Here is a 22,458-nt window from a genome sequence, read left to right as displayed (position 1 = left end):
ACAAACATACTTATGTCTCTCTTAGCCTCAAAAAATTCCACTTGATCTATCAATCCTCATGAGCTATTGTCCTATATCTCATCTTGCCCTTTTGTTGCTGAACTGCAAGAGAGGTCTGACTACAAATAATGCCTCCATTTTCTTTCCTCTGGCTCTCTTCTTAATTTACTAGTCTGGTATCTGGCCTTATCATTCAATTGTGATCGTTCTTCTCAAAGCTACCAATGGTCTATTAATTACCAAATCTAATGGCCTCCCCCTGCAATTCTCATCTTTTTTGGCCTCTCTACATCCTTTGACATTATTGACCACCCTTTTCGTGGTACTCCCTTCTTTCTAGGCTTCTATGATACTATTTTCTCCCGGTTCTTTTCTGACCTCTATGACCATTCATTCTCCATTTTCTTTGCTAGATCTACTTCCAGGTCACTCCAGATAGTAGTATGTGTTCAGTAGGGTTCTCTGCTGGGTCTTTTTTCTTTTCTCCATCTATATTATATCATATAGTAACTGATCTTATCTGCTTCCATCTATTTAATTATCATCTCTATGCTGATGAGTCTTAGATCAATTTAATCCAACCACAACCTGACTCCTAATTGCTGTTCTTGTAAATTAAGTTGCCTATTGGACATCTACAGCCAGATTACTTGGATACATAGTGTCATGGAAACAAGAAACATGAACTTAGACAGACTTTGAGAGATAGTGGAGGATAGAAGAGCCATGAAGAGTCAGAAATGACCAAATGACTGACCAACAAAAAATTGAATGTCTCACAGACATGTTGACTTCAAAATGGCCAAAACCAAACTAATAATATTTTCCCCCAAATTCTCTGTTCTTCTGAACATCCTTATCACTGTAGAGGGCACCACTATCCTCCTAGTCACCCAAGCTCACAACCAAGGTGTCTTCTTTGATTCTTCACTCTCTTTCCACCCCTCCCTCTGCATCCAATGTCTTGTCACATCCTATTGATCTTTACCTCTAGAATATCTCTCATTTACTGTCCCTTTTCTCCCCTGCCACTGCTGCTGCTTTGGTGCAGACATTAAACTTCTCCCATCTGAACTATTGAAATAGCCTAGTGATTTCTATCCCTGCCCCAAGTCTCTTCCCACTTCAATCCATTCTCCACTTAGCTTTCAAAATGATTGTCCAAAAACACTGATCTGACCATGTCAATTTCCCTCCTTAACCCATTCAATAAACTCCAGTGGCTCCTTTATTACCTCTGCCCCCAACAAATTATGTTCAGGAAAAAACCCAAACCAAAAATCAACATTATGAACTCTGCTCTCTTGTGATTCTGTGGTTAGCATTCTCATGTCCCGTCCCTGGGAAGTTTAAATTCTCCCCTGAATTTAAATCATCTGAGCCAAAGGTAAGCTTGCATGTGCATGAGGCAGGGAGCTGGGGCCCTCCCAGAACCGTTCAGCATGTACCCATTGCAGCTGCTACTGCCAGCTTTTGTTTCACTCCTTTCTGAGCCAAAGTATTGAATGAGCTTTTCATGCCCAGTGGCATCACTTTCTGGTTTTACACTTCTAAATTAAAGCTTTACATGGTGCATATTTCAGGACATTAAGTAATTGTTCTACAGACCTTTGAATGCTATGCTGTTCAAAAGGTCAGGTGTTTATGAGGTGAGTCGCCTCTGGTTTACACTATTTCTACTCTTTCCCTTACCTTCCCCATCCCCTGTCACCATGGTATCCACAGCCTGTCTGGTCAGAGGAAGAATTGTGTTTACTTTCTCGCTGCCTGCTGGATCTTGATCACAACTAGCTCCCCCCACCCCCACTTCCTCCCTGCCCATCCCTTCGGGTTTCTGTCTTTGTCCAATGGCAGCTGCTGTAGGGAAAGGTTGTTGATTTTTTTTGTGGTGATCAGTCACTGTATCCCAATCAAGATTTATTGTGCATCTACAGTGCTAGGGGCAGTGGGACATGCAAAGAAGACTAAGGCGTGTACCCTGCCTTCTTGTGCTTACAGGGTACAGAAAGAAGAAAAGACATACACACACGCAGGCATAGATAATGATAAATAAAAAGTGAACTACAACAGTGCAATGAGAAAGGGCTAAGCTTTGCAGTTCAGAGGAGGCCAAGGTTACATTCATACTAAGAGATTATGGAAAGCTTTGTAGAAGAGATGCCATTTAAGATGGGTTATTAAGAATTAGATAAGCAGAACTGGGAGGTAAAGCCATTCAAGGTAGAGGTGAAAGTATAAGATGATGATGATGATGGCTGACATTTATAAATTTCTGAAAAGTTTGCAAATCCCTTAATGTACATTATCTCATTGGATGCATAAAACAATACTATGAGGCAGTTGCTATTGCTATTTCCATTTTACAGATGAGGACATTGAGGCTTGAAGAGATTAAATGACTTTGCTATCACCACACTGTTAAACAATGCCTGAGTGAGAATTTGAACCCAGATATCCCTGACTCCAGGGCCAATGGTCCAGCCACTATATCTCATAAACAGTTCAATTTGGCTGGAACATAGGATGGATAAGGACTTTTATGGGAGATGTGACTGAAAAAGGATTAAATTGTGCAGGCCCTTTAATGCCAGATAAAGTAATTTGGACCGATTCTGTAAGCAGTAGGAAATCATGGAAGGTTTTTAAACAAGGAAATGGGATATGAGGCATGATCAGAGCTATGGTTTAGGAAATTTAATCTAGTAGCAGTATGTTAGCAATATGTGTGATGAACCAGAGGGAGGAGAGATTGCTGAACTAAGAGGCTATCATAATAATCTAGGCAGGAAAGAAGAGAGCTAGACTAGGGGCCCTATACTAGGAAAGAGGAGAATGGAAAAGAAATATTGTACACTTAGAATTTCTTGGTCTTAGTAATTAATTAGCTTGGCAGAGGGGAAGGCGAGAAAAGGGATGAGTCAGAGACAATACTGGTTTCTAGCCTTGGTGGCGCTGAGGATAGTCGTATCAAAAACAGAAATAGAGAATTCCTGCAGGAACAGAATTTATGGGGGAGGTAATGAGTTCAATTTGGATATGTTGGTTTTTCTGTGGAGATATAAAAATGTACATGTCCAGGATGTACTTGAAGGCTGTTCTGTCAATGAAACTGCTCAAGAATAGAGAATGAGCTAATAGCATATCTATTTTAGAAGATGAGAGGAGAAAGCAAGGGATTTCCTTTTAAAGATAGGGATCTTAACCACTGACTAATACAGGATATTGAGTGGGTTGGATCATATTTTTGATCCAGTCTTGCATATCTTGGGTTAGCTCCTATGCCTATTTCATCAGTGAGGAAGAAATGGAAGAGAGAGCCCAGTAAAGACAACATTACAGTTATCCTGGGATGATAGATCTGGGCCAGAAATCAGAAGGAGAAAGATTTGCCTTTAGCTAAACTGACTGAGATTAAAATGAAGAAAAGGTTCATACCAGAGAAGTGCAAAAAATAATAATAATTTTCTAAATTAAGGTGAATATACATATCTGAAGTCAATGGAGCAGAGGGTACAGACCAGAATGTTTCATTAATGGCTTTTCAGTTTCATCACCAAAAAATGTTCTCAAGGCAGAAAATTCCTAGGGTACATCCCAGTTCTACTCTTGGCTGCAGACTCTGAATTTATGCTTTCCCCCCCATATTCAGGGAAAAAATATTTGAAGATGTCCAGCGGTTCATCCAGCCAGACAACGTGATGGGCAGAGTTGTCTTCAGTTTAGATGAGCCTTGGTAAGTAACCTTATACATTGCAGGCATAATGTCCTGGCTTCTGTTAATGGGGATGCAATTTAGGAAAGGGTACTGCTTTTAGCTAATCAGTTTCTATAAAATTTAGCTAAATCACACACACACACACACACACACACACACACACATATATATATGAGGAAGCTAAATAATATATAGATGTGTGTATCTGTTCATGCATATACACATATATGTACATATATGCACATACATATATACATATATACAGATAGACATATATCTTTGGGAGCAATCTAAGGAATGGGAAAATCCTGACTACTGATCATGGAAATGGGTTCTTAGGATTAAAAATAAGAAGAACAATAATATGCATGTTTATGAGCTATTTATTTTGCTTTTAGGCTCTTTAAAAGCACTGATACAACTGAGTGCTTGAAGTTCTTCTCTGAGTTTGAGTCAGGAAACCTGCGGAAGGCCATCCAAGTGAGAGAGTGAGTAAAGGGAGATCTGTGGGCAGGGGTGGGGCCCAATATACAAGAACTTTGCTATTGAGAGGGGGAGTTGTTGTGGATTTAGAATCATAGATTTAAAGCAGCACATGAGGAAAATGAGGCCTGGAGATAAGTTGCCAAAGGTCATATCTGAAGCACAAAAATCTTAATGTTCAAGAAAGAAAGATTTGATATGAAAGAAGAGTCTAAAATGGCATAAATGAAAGTAAAGCCAAGTTGTATTATCAGTTCACATCAGCATTAATCAATAAATCATATTCAAGCCTGGAAAGCAAAGCATGTGATGTTAGCCTGGTGAGATTAGGATACTTGAGTTCAAGATCCAACTTTGCTACCAACTGCAAGCCACTTTACCTCTATGAGCCTTACTTTCCCTACATACAAAATGTAGGTATTAGATTAAATGACCTGTAAAGAAATTGTCATTATAGCCAATATTGATCACTAAATGGAAGCTTACTGTAAAGTACTCCAATGTGACTCAGAACTCTATATAACTTAAGTATCTGATGGATCTTTTGAATTTTTAACCTTTCAGGAAGTAATAGATCCTCTATAGTTTCTTTTACACTACCCTTGCTTCATAGGGAGAGGATCCAGAAAAGTCATACATATGTCTACCTGCTAGGGAATGTGAGTGGAGCTTTCATTATTTAAAAAAATAAAAAAGCGAGGGTGGTGATAGACAGGTCTTCTCAATAGTACAATGATTGAAGACAATTCCAAAAGACTCATGATAGGAAATGCTCTCCACATCTAGAAAAAGAAGTATGGAGTCTGAATACAGATTGAAGCATACTATTTTCACTTTTGTTGTTTTTTGTTGTTTCTTCTTTCTTGCCATTCACCCCCCCCCGTTTTTTTTTCCCTTTGGTAAGGCAATTGGGGTTAAGTGACTTACCCAGGGTCACACAGCTAGTAAGTGTTAAGTGTCTGAGGCTGGATTCGAACTCAGGTACTCCTGACTTCAGGGCTGGTGCTCTATCCACTGCACCACCTAGCTGCCCCTTTTTTTTCTTTTTTTTTCCCCCTTTTGTTCTGATTCTTCTGCTCTCACCACATGACTAATGTGGAAATATGTTTAACAAGATTGTACTGTATAACCTATATCAGATTGCTTGTTGTCTTTGGGAGGGGGGAGGGAAGGGAAGAAGGGAGAAAAGTTTGGAACTCAAAGTCTTACAAAAATGAATGTTGAAAACTATCTTTACATGTAATTGGACAAAATACAATAAAAAGAGCTCCCCAAATAAAAAAGCAAAGGTGGGGACCTCATCCTAGAACCTCCCAAGGGATTGGGGGTAACTTTAGAACCTGTGGCCCCTCGTTACCATTGATCACCCCTGTAGGTGGTGTAGGTCAGTTCATTCCTTCAGTATCTTTGGCCAGGGCATCTGCCATGCCTGGAATGCTCCCTCTTAATGTTTTTGCTCTTATGCCACCTCCTAAACAAGATCTTTCCTTAGGCTCACTAGTTGTTAGCCTCCTCTCTCTTAAATTACTTTTTAGTTACTTGGTAATATATTTTGTATTGATTTTTCTGTGTAAATGTTGTTTTCTCCCAATAGTGTTTAAGCTCCTTTAATTCATGAGATAAAAGTGCAATTCACAAAAAAAAAAAAAAAACAAAACAAAGGCAGAGGAACATTTCTCTATGAGAAATGATGACACTTAATAGGCCATATTTACACAATGCTTTAAAATTTTTAAAGCATTTAAAATCTTATAATGTAAGTAATATTACTATTACTCTTTTGTTTGCATTTGAAGAAAGTGAAACTAATTGAGGTTAAGTGGCTTACTTATGGTCATGCCACTTTTAACTGTCAGATGCAGGATTCAAACTGAGATCCATTTTGACCCTAACCTTTCTGTCATCTGGGAAAAAAAAAGAATAGTCAGAAAATCTTGATATAGACTCATATATTATATCTCATGACCTATGGCTTATGCCTTTGTTTTCTTTTCTCTTGGTTACTTTACTTCTTCCCCTTCCTCTGCCCATCCCTAACTCTAAATAGAAAATATTTGGTCATTGAAAATGTTGACCTTTTAGAAATTCACTCTCATGTATGATGCACATGATTTGTGACTGGTTAATTTTGTGATAAGAGGTAGGTGGGGATAAAAATGAGGCTTTGGATTTGATCCGATCAGCTTTCTTTGCTCTCTTCCATGGCTATAGACTTCTACTTTCATTTGAGACATTTAGACATGCCATAAGACAGTAGTATTAGTATAGGGAAAGACTAGGTAAGGACATAGATAAGTCAGTATAAATCTTTCACCACTCTTAGAAGAGCAAGTCAAAGTCCATGCCTAGATGCTGGGTCAATAGCATTCTTTGCACTAGGTGGTGAAGTGAATAGAGCTTTGGAGTTGAAATGAGGAAAACTTGACAACGAATCCTGTCTTAGATGCTTACTATCCTTGTGATCCTTGTCAAATAATTTATTTTCTCTTAGCCTTAGTTTCCTTGTATATAAAAAGAGGAGGTTGGATTTTATGGCTTCTAAGGTCCTTTCTCTAGATCAGTAATTCTATGTGTAGTATATACTAGAGAATAATTATTTTGCACTTCGAATGAAAGAAATGCTAATATTATTAAAATAACTTTAAAGTAAACAAAGGGGAAACTATCTAGTCCAAGCTAGCAGTCCTACATTATATAATAAAGGATGAAATTGCCCTTCTCATCAAGCCTGTGAGATCACATTTCTTAGCTCACCAGGCTAACATCACATGCCTTGCTTTCCAGGTTTGAATATGATTTATTGATTAATGCTGATGTGAACTGCTCCCAGCACCAGCAGTGGTTCTACTTCAAGGTGAGCAGCATGAAGGCTGCTATGCCCTACCGCTTCAATGTCATCAATTGTGAGAAGGTCAACAGCCAGTTCAATTACGGTATGAGCTTTTGGGAAAAGGACCACTCCTGTTGAGTGAAATGATCAGTGTAGTTTCTTGTGTGTTTAGACTGTGACTGAAAACATATCTTTGGTTTCAAAAGGGTTTGGAGCAGGGTTAAGAGCATTTGGGTATCCACGTGGGTGTCAGATTATGGGCTAACCTATGAGGAACTGATACTTTGGAGGGGAAACCAGAAAACCCTGATATTACCACAGACAGAATGCTCATGTAGGGGGAAATGTCAGAACTTTCTCTATCCTTTTTTCTCCCTGTCATTGTTAGGTAAGTAGACAGCCTCTATTCTCCCTTCCTCTTAGATCCAATGAACCATAATGGCAAAGGTTTGCCACAACATTGGCGAGCTACACAGTCTTATTTGTACCATCCAGTTAGGCACTTAGAAAACCACAAAGGAAAGCCAGATTCCCTTGAATAACAGTAGGAAACTAGGTGGGAGACATTCAGGAGATAAAACTTAGACTTCTGTAACCGTATATTTTACCTCCCACGATGATGATATTGATCTAACTTGAACCTCAATATGTATATTACCATTAGAGATTACTAAGGCCTTTGTCTTAAAGGACATATCTGTCACAGTAACATGCTACAACAGAGATTCTAATGCAGTATGAAATTCACATTTCCCCCCAAAACTATTGACTTTTCCTAAATCCAGACTACATAAAAGATATATTCCAGATAAATTATAGTTCCTGAAGTACTCTAATATATAGAAGTAACATTAAGTATCCCAATAACAACAATGATAAAAACAACACAATAATATTAACTTTTCCAGACAGTCTCATTGATCATAACAGATTATATTATTCATTGGATAGCAGAAGAGATATAGGGATCCAGAAAAGTTAAGAGAACAACTTAAGTTTACCAAATGAATCATTATTAGAGCCAAAAATATAACAGGACTAGAAAAGGTCTTAGAAAAGTTTTAAAAATCCTTTTAATATATTGCTACTGGGAGGGAGAGAAATAAATTATATTGGAAAAAAACAGAAGATGTAACCTGTGTGGAAAGAGAGAAAGTCTGGATATCAACTTTCTCCTCCTTTCTTTTTTCCCTTCTGGAAAAAAAAAAAGTCCTATCACCTGAACCTGCCTTTGTTTTGTGTAGGGATGCAGCCGACCATGTATTCAGTGAAGGAGGCTCTCCAGGGCAGGCCTCATTGGGTTCGGGTGGGCTATGATATCTGTTATTACAAGTAAGTGCATCATTAGTATAACTTTGGTTGCCCTTCCATTCCCTCTCCCATTCCCTGCTTAACCATATTGATGCCCATAACCTTCAGCTGCCAATGCTCATCTGCTAAACTTGCTGCAAATCACTCAAGACTGCAAATCTCCTGGTTTTGAGTGGAATAAACAGGCAAAATGTGTAGATATGGATTTTAAGTAACACTCAGTACTTGGTATGTAGTAGGTGCTAAGTAAACATTTGTTTACCTTTGATTGAGGAATACTTTATTTTGATTTTAGTACTACTTACTTAAATGATATAATAGTCCTATAGTTATCTCTCTGTACCCTGCAGCTTATACTCTTTGTCTAGAAGGTGCCAAGAGTTAAGAAACAAATTGTCTTTAATTTTTGATTCTATACAAATATCATGAACTTTTGCAAAGTTTGTATTGAACTAGTCCACATGATTTTAAATTATGTTTTTTCCTGATCATTCAGTAGACTTTCACTAATGCTTATATTACTAGAGAGAACACTTAATATACACCTTAATTTTCCTACAATGAAAAGGTCCTGTGAAAACCAAACAAAAATGGGAAATGATAGGACATGCAAAGATGTATTCAATCATTTTTGAAGCTCATTGTCTGTTTCTAATGGAGCCACTGACTAGTTTCTTTTGGACTATGAGGTCATAGACTAATTCTTATTTCAAGGTTAATATAAATCAACCTTTCTTTCCCATTATGAGCAAACAAAACTAATAAGTTGCTCTGGAGTTCAGACTATAATTGGTGCCAAAGATTGAGTTTTTATAGCTTGACAACAATTTTTGGCTGGATAATCTAAGTACTGATGTACATAGGCATTACTATGGTTGATAGATACTAGACGGTATCCAGTAAGCTTCTTGAGTCTATGGATTTAACACAAGGAGATAAACTCTGATAGAAATGGAAAGTTGAGGACATCAGCTGGATAGTTACATTTATCAACTAAAATGACTACAGAATTGACTGTTAAGTACTAAAAGATAACCCTGGGGGCAGCTAGGTGGCACAGTGGATAAAGCGCAGGCCCTGGATTCAGGAGGACCTGAGTTCAAATCCAGCCTCAGACACTTAACACTTACTAGCTGTGTGACCCTGGGCAAGTCACTTAACCCCAATTGCCTACCCAAAAACAAAAAAACAAAAACAAAAACAAAAAGATAACCCTGAGTTAACTAAAATCCTCAATTTGATGAATTGTTGAAGTATTAGTCATAATACCTGTGGAATGCTCTCATTGGATTCTTTATTTAACAAATGCTCTAACAGACCTTCCTTTGTTTTCCTCAAGACCATATCTCTCTAATGACAATTGTTTCATTGGCCAAAGATAATAGTGGCTGTAAAGAATATGGGCTCACTTATAATGGGGTATTCAAACTGAGGTTAAAATAATTGTTTTCTACCAGCTAATGTAAAATCAATACAAGGTGTAGGTATGTGATACTCCTACAAGAAGATTTTGAAATCTTATACTTGAGTCTTAGAAAGTGAAGAATGAATTATGTTTTCCTGTGAAAGCAATAACCAGGAAAAATCATCAGTGATACTGATCTTTTGAAGAATTCCTCCTTCCTCCCATTAAGGCCTAGGACTAACAACGAGCTTGGATTAACACTTTACACCTTCATCCAATAACCTGTACCCTTGCCAAGAGGCTGTTCCTCTTGGAGTAGTTGCAATAGGGGGAGGCTCATGGGAATATGGTCCATGCAGTGGGGAGGAGGGAAAGGAAGCTCAATCTGGAACACAGGCTGCCTAAGGGATGCCAACATTAATAGCTTTTAATGTCATTAATAAGACAATTGTTCTGTGATTAAAGAGCAACTCAGGGGTAAGATGAAAACCATGAATGTGTAATGTAATTCATATTCATGTTCCAGACCTGAATACAACTGAGATGAGTGGATAAGATTGTTATATTGTAATATCATTTGTTTTACAATTATTCATCAAATTATGTTAACATATTTGCAATACTTGGCAATACTCTGATCTAATAAAAAGATTGAGATGCTGATATCTGTTCACCTCCAGATCAATCCTATTTACTTGGGAATGAATGGGTATGCCTTTTTTTTCTATTGTGTTTACCAAGGGTAAGACTAATGATTTTTTTTGAGTTTGCCCAAGGGGTTACTGTGGTCCTCTTCAAGTAATTTTCCATCTATGGAATTGCTTCTGGAGAGCATTCTATCCTGCATCTTCTGATACTTGGGTAGTTCACTTGGTTGATACTGCTATCATCTCTGATCTAGAGCTCCACTGTACAAATATGTTTGTCTCATAAGAACAGTATTTTTCAGTGTATCATCTAGCCTCCTGTGCTGCCCAGTCCAGATGCAAAAGATGGGAGGAGGGAGGAAATTCTGAGGGAAACCAGCTCTCATCCTTGTGCATCCTTCTGAGTTGTAAATGGGGATTTGGAAGGTGTCGCATCTTGTTTTGCTTGGAGGGATGATCGCTAGCAACTCTAAAAGACATTTGAAGGGGAAAAAAGTGAAAAGGATTTTTTGAGAGGGACAACAGGAAAGGTCAAACCCATTCACCCTTGCCCCATAGAGAAGTAAGCATTGAAAAGTTTAGCCCCCACTTTCCACAAGTCTGCCTCTCCCACTGACACACATCTAGACTCATGCCTTTTCATGTTCTCCCAGCTCTGATGTAAAGTCATTTCAGTGCTGAAGGACAGTGGGAGGGAGATGGTGTACTGAGTGGCTATGTAATACACAATGGCTGATCTCTTCTGACATTTATTTTCACTCTTGAGGGGAGACAGAATAGCTCAGTCATGAAGATGAATGTCATACAAGTGCTCTGCCATCATGTATCCTTCCGATATATCTCAAGAGAGAGATTTTAAGTTATATATAATATTAGAAACACTGCTACCACAGGGAGACTTAGTGGTTGCTGTTCTGGTTTATTAGATCCTGTTAAGTGACACGATACACCCTTGCTAAATGGAATCATAGTCATTCTAAAATTTTCTGATTCACCCCTTATTTTAGTGCTTGCTTATTTCATGTACATACATATATGCACAAACACATGCAGCTATGTCCCAGTATTTTTCGAACAGAAGGATGAAAATGCATTGAAATCATAACTAAACACTTGTGTACTCCATTATTTTGACTCATCTTTTATCAGATGACTGACCCAAAAGAAAGAAAAGAAAAAGGAAGCTTATAGCTTCTCAAATATTGGTCTGATTGATCCTAGGTCATCATTGATCAAAGCTGTCCCACATAAGCGGATGCGAATCCATCAGCACATATGTTTTTCATAAATCTTTCCCACCAAAGATAGGAAGAAAAATTAATTTGATGACATCAGCAACATGATACATAGTGTCTAAAAGGTCATTTCTCCCAGTCTATATCCACTCTTTACATAATCCCTTTATTCTATTTTATACACTTCCTGATTAATTACATATTCTGAATTCCAAGTGCCTTTGCAAATTTGTATGACTTTTTAATAAAGACAATATTGCTTTTTGAGATACACACAAAAGCTACACAGAGCAACTCAGTCATAATCCTATTGGCTTGAATAGGCAAAAGACTTCTTTTAAGTTCTCCCTCCGGAGTCTATAGTTACGAAAATCATGGACTCTTACAATCATAAGGGACCACAGAAGTTCTTCAAAGTAATGTATATCTAAGACAATTTTCCTCTACAAGAATCCTTGTAGTTACTTGTTACCCAGACTCTACTGGAAGGTCTTCAGAGAAATGGAAGTCATTCTCTTCTATAGCAATTCATTTGATTTTTACTAACTGTTAGGGAGTTCCTGCCTACTATTTAGATGAAATTTGCCTCTTTGCATCTTCTACCCATTACTCCAATTTTCTGCCTCCTGGTGTCAAACAAAGCCATTCCAATCGTACTTTCATAAGTCAACCTTTCAAATACTTAAGGAGCACCCCTGTTTCCCCTGTCTTCTTTCTCCAGACTGGCCATCCCTAATTCCTTTAGCCAATCCCAAACATGATATTGAGTTATCTCACCCTCCTTATTACATGCTCAAATTTATGATCTTCTGAAAACATTGTGCCACTACTTGCTCAGAATACTTTAAAAATGCCCTGACTAAATCAGGGTACAGGAAGATTCACATATTTTGTTTACCACTCATGTGTTTATACAGTCAAAGATGGAATTATCTTTATAGATTTTCATGTTGCCCTATTGACTAATATTGAACTTTGAAACCGAGGCTAATGAATGCTGTGTTACTGAGGTGTCAAAGGCCCATAAAATGGACATTAAACATCAGAGAAAACAACATGTCCATGTGATCTCAATGTAGACTGGGCATGTATAGTGGCAGTGCGACCCACTTATGAAGAAGAGGCTGTAGAGAGAGTTTTAGCGCATGTGAAAATGAAAAATTTTGCTAGAGATTGATTTAGTTCCAGGATAGTTCCTGCTCAAACTACAGTCAGGATAAGCCATCCCATGGTGAGGCAAGGAGTTTGTTTGGGGTTCAGCCAGAGTTTAAACCTGAGACTGACTGTAATTGAAACTGCTTCAAGCAGCAGCCCCAGGCTAAAATCAGCACTTAGTGGGGATTCTGACTTTCTACAGTGACCCTGGAAAGTTGGCTTTTCATTGTTGCCTGGGCTGCTGTGGGGAGCTGGTTCTGTATTAGTCCTACACCAAGGAATCTGACACTGAGCTCCTGATTTGTGTGGTGGAAAATGTGTTAAGAACAGAAGATACCTGGGAGACGGCTGAGTTTAGTATGACTGTTTGTCAGCTCCAGCTGCTAGCCGTGAATCAGAATATACAGACCTTGTCTCTGATGTTTATAGGTGAGGAGGGGTAAGAAAAAAAAGGTGTTCATTGGGGGAGTGGCTATTCCACAACCTGATTGGCTGCCACTGGCTCATTCCCTTCCAATGAGCTGTAACCAATTCCAGAAGATGTAATTGACTGGCACCAGCTGCTCTGCTGGATGTAGAGTGCATGTATGTTCAGGGTGGAATAATAATATATTTACAAGTCAATTCATAATGGGAATCAAAGGTACAGCATATGTAGCATGCATGCATTCAGAGAAACCATCTGGTTCCTTACATGCTTTCTAATAACTCAAGTATTAGCTTTTGGAAAGACTGCAGAACTTTGGGGATATTTGGGAAAAGTAAAACCAATTAGGTATGAGGATCCAGATGGCACAGCGGGTGAACATACTCACTTTTAAGTTTTCACTTGTGGGTCTCTGCCTGTAATCACAAGGGAAACAGAGACTGTTAGTTTGACATGAGAAAACAACACATGATATTCACCGTGGGACTTACTCTGATGCAGCCTCATCCCTTTTCTTTGCCAGAATAACTAGGGATAGAGGTTAATACTGGGGTACACCAGAGCAAATGAACGTTGGGCAAAAGCTACATTGGTCTTTAAAAGTACTGTTTGTTTTTAGCTTCAGATACTACAATCACTCTATTTAAAATAGTTAAAGTAATGGACATCTATTTTTTGTTTATTTGGAGGGGGTGATAAGAGAGAACAGGGGGTATAAAACCAACTTTTTTTCCCTTTAATAATTGACAAGAGGGGGAAGCTAGCTGGCGCAGTGGATAAAACACTGGCCCTGGATTCAGGAGTACTTGAGTTCAAATCCGACCTCAGACACTTGATACTTACTAGCTGTGTGACCCTGGGCAAGTCACTTAACCCCCATTGCCCCACAAAAAAAAAAAAGCAAAAAAATAATTGACAAGAATAATTATACTTTTTCCCCTTTCTCCCTCTTCTTCCTCAAGTAAAACCAAAAGGCCAAATGTAATATAAATAAATAAACTAGTATTAAACCTTAAAAAGCAGAATTATATCTTTGTGTGTCCTTGCATTTTAATGTACTTGAGCTGATGGCATTTGTCTGGAAACCCTGCCCAATAGACAGACACACTCAGCCTTTGAAGACTAGGGATGGGACTAACGGGTGCATTGTCAGGGGAATATTAGTGAAAAGGCACTTCTGGCTGTAATTGACTTTGATGCTGCTCTCTACAGTATCAGAATTGGTTCCTCATCTCTGACAAAGGGAAATGTTCACTCCAGATCTTTTGGTTGTTCTTTCTGGAAGCTGAATCACTCACAAATGAGGAGACAAATCTTCTAAACCCTCTTGAAGGATTGGGAGAAAAGCCTCCCTATGTGGCTACAAGGAAACCATTTTCTTGGCCCCTGCCTATGAAACTCAGATTTTAACCTATAAATCTTCCCAGTAGAATAGGCTTCCTTTGCGTTTCCTGTGGGCCTCTTTTCATATAAGTCAGTTAGATGACTGTACAGTCTTCATTTTCAGATGTTCCTTGAGAGGCTCATGATATTTAAAAAAACATCATTTTCAAGGGGTAGATGAACTGGCCTGGAAATCTGATTTGCTTTCTAGCCTCAATTCTTATTCGAGGCATTTCCCATCCCCGAGCTTAACTTCCCACTCCCAAATCCAGCAGTGATTGATACCACCATCCTCAAGTCGTGACAACAAAATGCTTTGCCAGAGTAGTACAAAGCACTCACTCATCTGAGTTTGACCTGTGGACCTTACTAAGAATCTTTCTTTTCTCCCTACCATTCATTCCTCTTCTTGTCTTTCCCTCCAGAAATCATTATCGCCAGAATTCAGCTGCTGCGGGAGCTCCTGGAAAATGCCATTACACACTTACCTTTTCTGTCACATTTCCTCATAATGAAGATGTCTGCTACCTGGCTTACCATTACCCATATACCTATACAGCTCTGATGGTAACACTTCCCCCGTTTTTATTATGCTAATGGGGTTTACATAGTACTGAAATGATTGAGAGGGAGATCTGTTTCTGCTACCATATTTAGACCTAACACTGATATTCCATGTGGGAATGGGTGATTTCCTATGCCAAATAAATGTTGTAGCCTCTGAGGTTCAGATGCCTTATTTGGGAAACAGAAAAATATTAAGAGGGTGACGTGAATTTATTATAAATCTGGTAAAAATAATAACTAATATGCATCTGCAGCAGTATAAGATTTTAAAACACTACTCCTCAGAATACCTCTGTGATCTAGTAGTATATTATTATGGTTGTTTTTCATATTATTATATTTTATTGTTAATAATAATATTGTTGATGATGATCATGGCATTCATAGTTTAGGGCCTATTATTATAGGGAAGTCCTGGTTAGAAACCTTTCTGACCTCTCAATATGTATCAGCAACTGTTTGTAATGTATTGTCTGAGAGAGTGGAGAGTGTCTTGGGACACTTTGAGGCTTAAGTGGTTTGCCTACGGTCTCACAGACAGTATGTGTGTCAGAGGGCAAGGACTTGAGCTCCAGGTTTCTTTTTAACATTGAGCTGGCTCTCTATCTACTACGGTAAAGCTGTATGGTTTTATTAAATTCCACTTTTTTACAGATGAGAAGACTCAGGATCGAACAGGTTAAGAGGCTTTTTGCGAGGTCAACCCGTTTTATTTGGTGCTGAGCCTTGCATCTAGGCTTTTAGATTCCAAGCCTGGTTTTCTTTACATCATGAGACATGGGGCAGAATAACTGTAAATGAAACACAGAGTCCAACAGAGGGAGGCCTAAACAAAGAATCATTGCATCCGAACTGTTTTCCTCAATCTACCACTGATGAGAAAGAAGCTTGAGTATGCTTCCTGACCATGTAAAGCATATTGCTGTTTCTTCATCTGAAAAATAGGACTAATCATCTCTGCCCCCAGCTACATCCTAGATCTTTTGAGGATTAACGAGTATCTTCTGGAAAGTACTTTGATCTCCTCCGTTAAAGCAAAATGTTATTAACATATTAATGATTGTACATGTCACACACACACACACACACATATTTTTATTAACCTAAAAGACTGAGTTTCTTGTTTTGAGTCTGTGATGAAAAGAGTAAAAGGAAAATAAGAACCTTCTGTAATTAAAAAGTCATGCCTGTAATAGCTAACATACTGCTTGTATCTAATAGTTGCTTAACAAATGTTTCTTGAAAAAAGTTGGTAGAAATTAAGATATGACCATATATGAGGAAGCCACCTTATGACTCACCTTTAAGTTCACTGTGCTACACAAAACAGTGTATGGTTTTGTAGGAAAAAAAAATACTGCTTCTGAAGCTAAAGAACTTGGGTTCAAATCCTGCTTTGGATATTTATTTTTTTGTGATGTTTCACAAGCCACCTTACCTCCATGGGCTTTGGTTTCTTCATCTGTAAGAAGAGGAGGCTGGGTACATGACTTCAGACATCTCTTCTAGATCCATCATTTATTTTTCCATCCCCATTTATATTTGCATGCAACATGCAGCATTGCCCATTAAATTTCAACAGGCTTTAAGATGGTGTTAACTGCTTAGTACACTTATCAGTAATAGTTCTTGTCCAACAAAACTATAATATAAAACATGTAATGATATTAAAAAAAATAGAACCTCCTCTGTCATTGTCATTCTTTTTAGAGATGCATGGCAAACAAAATTTATAGTTTTCTACAGCGGCTTTTTTGACCTCTACTTTCATGAAATGTTGACTCTAAAGAGTCTCAAGAGGGGGAAAAGTATTTGATGTGGCCAAAGATCCTGAACAGGGAATCAATGCAATTGGATCTTAATCTTAGTTCTGCTACCTCCTACTTGTGTGACCTCTGCAGCCCACTTTACCACTTGGGGACTTAGTTTCCTCATTTTTTTAAAATTAATAAAGTTTTTTATTTTTTCCCATTACATGTAAAGATAGTTCTCAACTTTTGTTTATACAAGCTTTCCAATTTCAGATTTTTCTCCCTCCCTCCCCTCCCTCCCCCCTCCCCTAGACAGCAGGTAATCTGATATAGGTTACATATATATATATATATATATATACACACACACACACACACACGCACACACATAATAACATTAAACATATTTCTGCATTAGTCATGTTATAAGAGAAAGTTTCCTCATTTGTAAAATGAAGGGATTGTATTAGTTGATTTCCAAGATCTCTTATGGTGGGACTAAATTATTTGTAAAGTCTACTATAGCTTTAACTTCTATGATCATCTTATCATATATATCATAGTTTGTGCTCTTTTCTTGAATAAATGTGCAATGAGTTCATTACTTTGGTCATTTCACACAGTATAAAGTCTTGTATGTTGTTAAGGTTCCAACTGGCACCAAATTATACATTCATAGAGATGGAGGAAATGGGGGGAGGGGAAACTAAGAACCTTAGAAATTAGCTAATCCAATTCCATCTTTTTAGAGTTGTCCTAATGATAGAAATCTTAAAGTGGAAACTGGATGAGATGTTATAGACCAAATTCATGCTTTGAGTAGGGATTGAACTAGATGACCTCTGGGACTCTTTCCAACTTTAAGCATCCATAAAATAGACCCCCAGAAAGGTTAAGTGACTTATCTAAGAACACATAGTTAGGCTAAAAACTGGCTTTCTTGACTCCCAGTATAATGGTCTTCACATGACTGGTTTATAAATTTTTTTTATCTCAGGCTCAAATTCTAAAAAATTAGTAAGGACCCCCCCACAAGCTTTTTTAAAAATATGGGTTATATCTATTGATATATACTATATCAGAACATTTAAAATCTTAGTGTCAATATGAAAAAAAAAATGACCTTGCAGAACTTCTAAAAAGGGTTTCAGGAATCTCCAGGTATCCCTGTACCAACCTTTGAGAATTTCTGGTCTACACTATTACATCATGTTGCCTCAAAGATCCAATAAGGTGATAAAATGCTACCTTTCTAGCATGGAAGAATTTCTAGCAATATTTTAAAATTTCTGCTAAGTGTATCAGCTTGTCCAGTTTAGTGGTCCATGAAACTATAGCTTAGACTCCTCAAAATCTCTTTTAGTGTGTACCTGTATTTATCTGGCCCTGCTTGATTAGAAAGACATTTCTAATGTTTGAATTAGAGTGATCAGCCAGTTTCTTTTATCTATAATTCTAGAAGAGAAGATCTATAGATCCCATTCAGTGGAGGAATTCATTTTGTCACTAATGCTGTTCCAGTTACATTCCCAAGACCCCTTTGTTGCATTCTTTTTTTAGACCATTACAGGTATCTAAGAGGCTAACTTTAGGTCAAAAATCCCTCTGCTCACACCCAAACAATTTATTTTACCCTCACTAACTATTTAGCATGGGCCTCTGGGACCCAATTACCTACTCCAACCTCTGGGGAAGATGGAGTGAACTCATTTTTAAAACTGAAAAGTAGTCCAGGATCTACTTTTGTTATAGGGGGAGCAAGTCAATCTGCAGGGGAGGCCATGAGCATGGGAGGCAAGAGACCTCCTACACAGAGGGTTATGTGGAGAGATAATATTCTGAATCTCTGCAGCTCATCATTTTGGCATTTTAATTCAAGAAGAATGGTCCCCTTTCACTTGGTTATAGAACTCTTGTTGGCCAGAAAATATGGCAAGTTTGCAGGGTGGTTGTGAGAAGAGGAATCAGAAGAAGGGTGCATGTCATTGTTTTTTCTGGATAAATGAAATAGAGCAAGCAATAAGATGTTTTTGTTGAAGGAGGATAGGCTCTAGATCTTACCTTATGTACTCCAGTACAAGGTTTGCATTCCCAATGGCTCACAGTCTTTGGATTCTCTAGTCTTAACTGAGCCAAAAAATTGGGGCCTCTGTGACTTCTGAGAAACATTTTCTCCAATCATGGTCAGAATGAGAATATATCTGGAATGCACATTAGTCATTTTTATTTTTGGACATGTTCTTGGGAGAAATCTTTTTTCTTCCAACAGATCAGTGATAAATTAAATGTGATTGATACCCCAAGGGCAGAATTAACTCTGATACTTGGGAGTTTTGGTAAGGGGTGGAAAATATGCTTCCACATGGAATTCACAATTTTTAAATCTCTCAAATAATGTAGTATATGTTTAATAATTGCAGACATTTTTATAGCAATGGATATATGTCTGGAATATTTTCTTAATGTGGCTGTAACAGTACACACTTTTTTATTCATTTTATTTTATAAGAGAAATAATTAGGATTCAGTTGTTTCAAATTGATATCTCTCAGATGTGTACAGATGATGATATTGGACAATTGTTAAAATTATAGTATCATTGACAATGCTGAGGTAAGAGGGGTAATAAACTTAATCAATTGTAATCAACCTTATAACTATTTAAATATGTGAATGATTGAACACTAAAGTCTCAGTAACATATTGATAGTTTATGAAATTGGCTCTGGGTAATCCAGCTGTATCACTTGAAATTCTAGCCCCAAGATATAATTTCTGTATATATTTTAGGGGCTTGGAAACGGAGTTTGTTAACTAAACCTAATATTTGTCCATAAGGGTAGGAGCCAAAAAAGTGACCAAATGAAGATCCATATGTTAGCTGCCCAGAAACCCTCCTCCAAAGGTAAAAGCAGAGTTTTTCAACAGTGTCTTTATACCCACTATGATATATGGCATTGAGATTTGGAATACACTAAATCCAAAAAGAGAAATTATGAGGGGTAGGAGAGAAACAAAATAGCACATGTGTAACAGTTCTATGCAGGACCCCAGCATACTTGAGGGACTGAAATGGAATCATATGGGAAATGTTTGGACATATATTGACTCAGAGATTCAATAGGCAGATCATATAATAAGGTTGTTAAATAACCACAAAACCATAGAATACAATGTTGGAAGGCATTGCACAGGTCATCTTGAACAACCAGTTGAATAGGCAGAAAGTCTAAAACCCATATCTGGTACATTGCCAAAAAGGAGAAAAGAACGACCAACTAAGAGAGAGTGGAAGGTCTTATTAAACTAGTTGGAAGAATATGGAAAAAGGGAGATAAAAGGCTTAGAATAACTGTGCTCTGTATTTAGTTAAAAAAAAAATCTTTGAAGAGGACAGCCTTCTTAAAGAAGTAAGGATTTCTAGTGACCATGTCACATGAGATGATAATCTCTGTTTAAGGAAGGAGGGGCTGATGCAGAGACTATAGAAGATATCACTCTATTAAAATTACTTAATTTCTTTTCCAGGTGCTATTCCAGTATTCTCCAAAGGTCAAACCCTTAAGATGATAGTCCTTCCTCTTTTTTTTCTTTCTTCCCTTTTCTTTGCGGGGGGGAGGGTGCAGGGGGGAGCAAGACATTTCTCCTCCTTTGGAGTACAAATATCTCAGCTTTCATAGCCTCCTTGTCCATGCCATCTTAGCCATATTAAAAAAAAAGCATTATACAATTGATTTTGACACTACCCACAAGTTATTTAGTTCCATGTTCAAGAACTTGAAAATTATTTTATTCAGTGGAAACTTCCTATCATTTTATCAGTCTCTATCACTCCTCTCAAACCCATTCTTTAGTCTCATTATGAATTGTAATCTCTCTGCCTTTCAGTATTTTGCCAGGCCATTATCCCTGTTCTACATATACTCTCCCTTCTTCCTAATCTTAACCCTTTAGTAAATCAGATCAATTTTCCACTCTCCTCTGTATTGAATTCCTTACTCCCTTATCCTGTCACCACTCAGACATTTACTCATTTCTCATCTGGCTACACTCATGTTGGACTCCTTTAAGTTCACTATGGTCACCCCTTTGAGATGTATGTGTGTGTGTGTGTGTGTGTGTGTGTGTGTGTGTGTGTGTAAGAGAAAGAGAGAGAGAGAGACAGAGAGAGAGAGAGACAGAGAGAGAGAGAGAGAGAGAGAGAGAGAGAGAGAGAGAGAGAGAGAGAGAGAGATCTCCCACTGTCAAGGACTGTACTTTTTTTTTTTTTTTTGTATTTGCATCCCTATTTTAGCACAGTTCCTGGCACATAGAAGGCACCTCATAAATAGAAGGCCAAACCCTAACTCTGTATTATGCCTACCTCATGTATCCTATTCAGGAGATAATGGATAGAACTAGAGAAAATACCAGGATCATATTTTATTATCTAATCTCAATTGGTCTATCACTCCTGAAAAGTAATCCTTTTACCACTTCCTAATTGATTCCTTATCCTGGTTTCCACAATCTCTTATCTCTTCTTAAACCTCTAACTATACCCTTCCCCCACCCTCTCAGATGAGGCCCTACCTAGTCTCATACTTGACTTTCACTGTGAAATTCCTCTTCTCCACAGCCCCTCAAATGATAGTTATTATGCTTCATCTCACAACTACTGAAATTCCTTTCTTTATTACAGGCTCTGGTGAAATGGTAGCTTCTAAGTGGTATTCTTAGTAGATTAGCATTCTACTAAGGACAACCTTATCTATATGCACCCTTGACCTTGACCCATCCCTTTCAGTCCTATCACGTTTCATTTCATTTCATCTCATCCCATCTAATTCTATAAAGTCCCATACCATACCTTCTTTTCTATCATATTGTCCCAAATATAATCTCTCTTTTGCTGAACATCAATCTCTTCCTGTTCACTGATTCCTTTCCTGCTGTCATGAAATATCCTGAAGTCTCTCTCATCCTTAAAAAAATGTTTATCAGGTTTTTAACAACCTTGTTAACTAATAACCTATAGGTCTTCTTTCTTAGCAATGTTTTTTTAAGTCATTTCCCATTAGTGTCTCAACTTCCTCTTCTCTTAACTCCCTTTCCTTGCCTCCTTCCTTTTCTTCTTCTTCTTCTTCTTCTTCTTCTTCTTCTTCTTCCTTCCTTCCTTCCTTCCTTCTTCCTTCTTCCTTCTTTCTTCTTCTTTCTTCTTCTTCTTCTTCTTCTTCTTCTTCTTCTTCTTCTTCCTTCCTTCCTTCCTTCCTTCTTCCTTCTTTCTTCTTCTTTTTTCTTCTTCTTCTTCTTTCCCTTTTTCCTCTCTCTCCACTTCCTTGATGTTTGGGTGAAGTCCAAATATAGAAATATATTGAGGAATTGTTGAATTGCTCCTTTGATATCTCTAGGATTAACTGTAAACCCTTCTTTTTGCCATTTAAAGTCTTCACTACCTACGTTCTTCCTACATTTTCAGTCTTTTAATACTTGACTCCCCTACACTCTATGTTCTAATCTTTCCATTACTAGCCTATTTGCTGTTCCATGTACCCAAATGACACCCTTTG

General features: G+C 37.8%; 1 protein-coding gene across 1 annotated transcript in view; it reads left to right on the top strand.

The window, feature by feature from the left end:
- Positions 1 to 22,458, top strand: part of AGBL1 (AGBL carboxypeptidase 1) — a 922,430-nt gene that overhangs the window by 208,732 nt on the left and 691,240 nt on the right. Inside the window, 5 exon segments of the mRNA XM_043981214.1 lie at positions 3,650 to 3,733; positions 4,114 to 4,203; positions 6,983 to 7,131; positions 8,273 to 8,360; positions 15,017 to 15,158. Coding sequence (XP_043837149.1) covers positions 3,650 to 3,733; positions 4,114 to 4,203; positions 6,983 to 7,131; positions 8,273 to 8,360; positions 15,017 to 15,158 — 553 coding nt within the window.

The sequence above is a fragment of the Dromiciops gliroides genome, chromosome 2, assembly GCF_019393635.1.
Source record: "Dromiciops gliroides isolate mDroGli1 chromosome 2, mDroGli1.pri, whole genome shotgun sequence".
NCBI classification, from domain to species: domain Eukaryota; kingdom Metazoa; phylum Chordata; class Mammalia; order Microbiotheria; family Microbiotheriidae; genus Dromiciops; species Dromiciops gliroides.
This window is presented reverse-complemented; position numbering and strand designations above follow the sequence as displayed.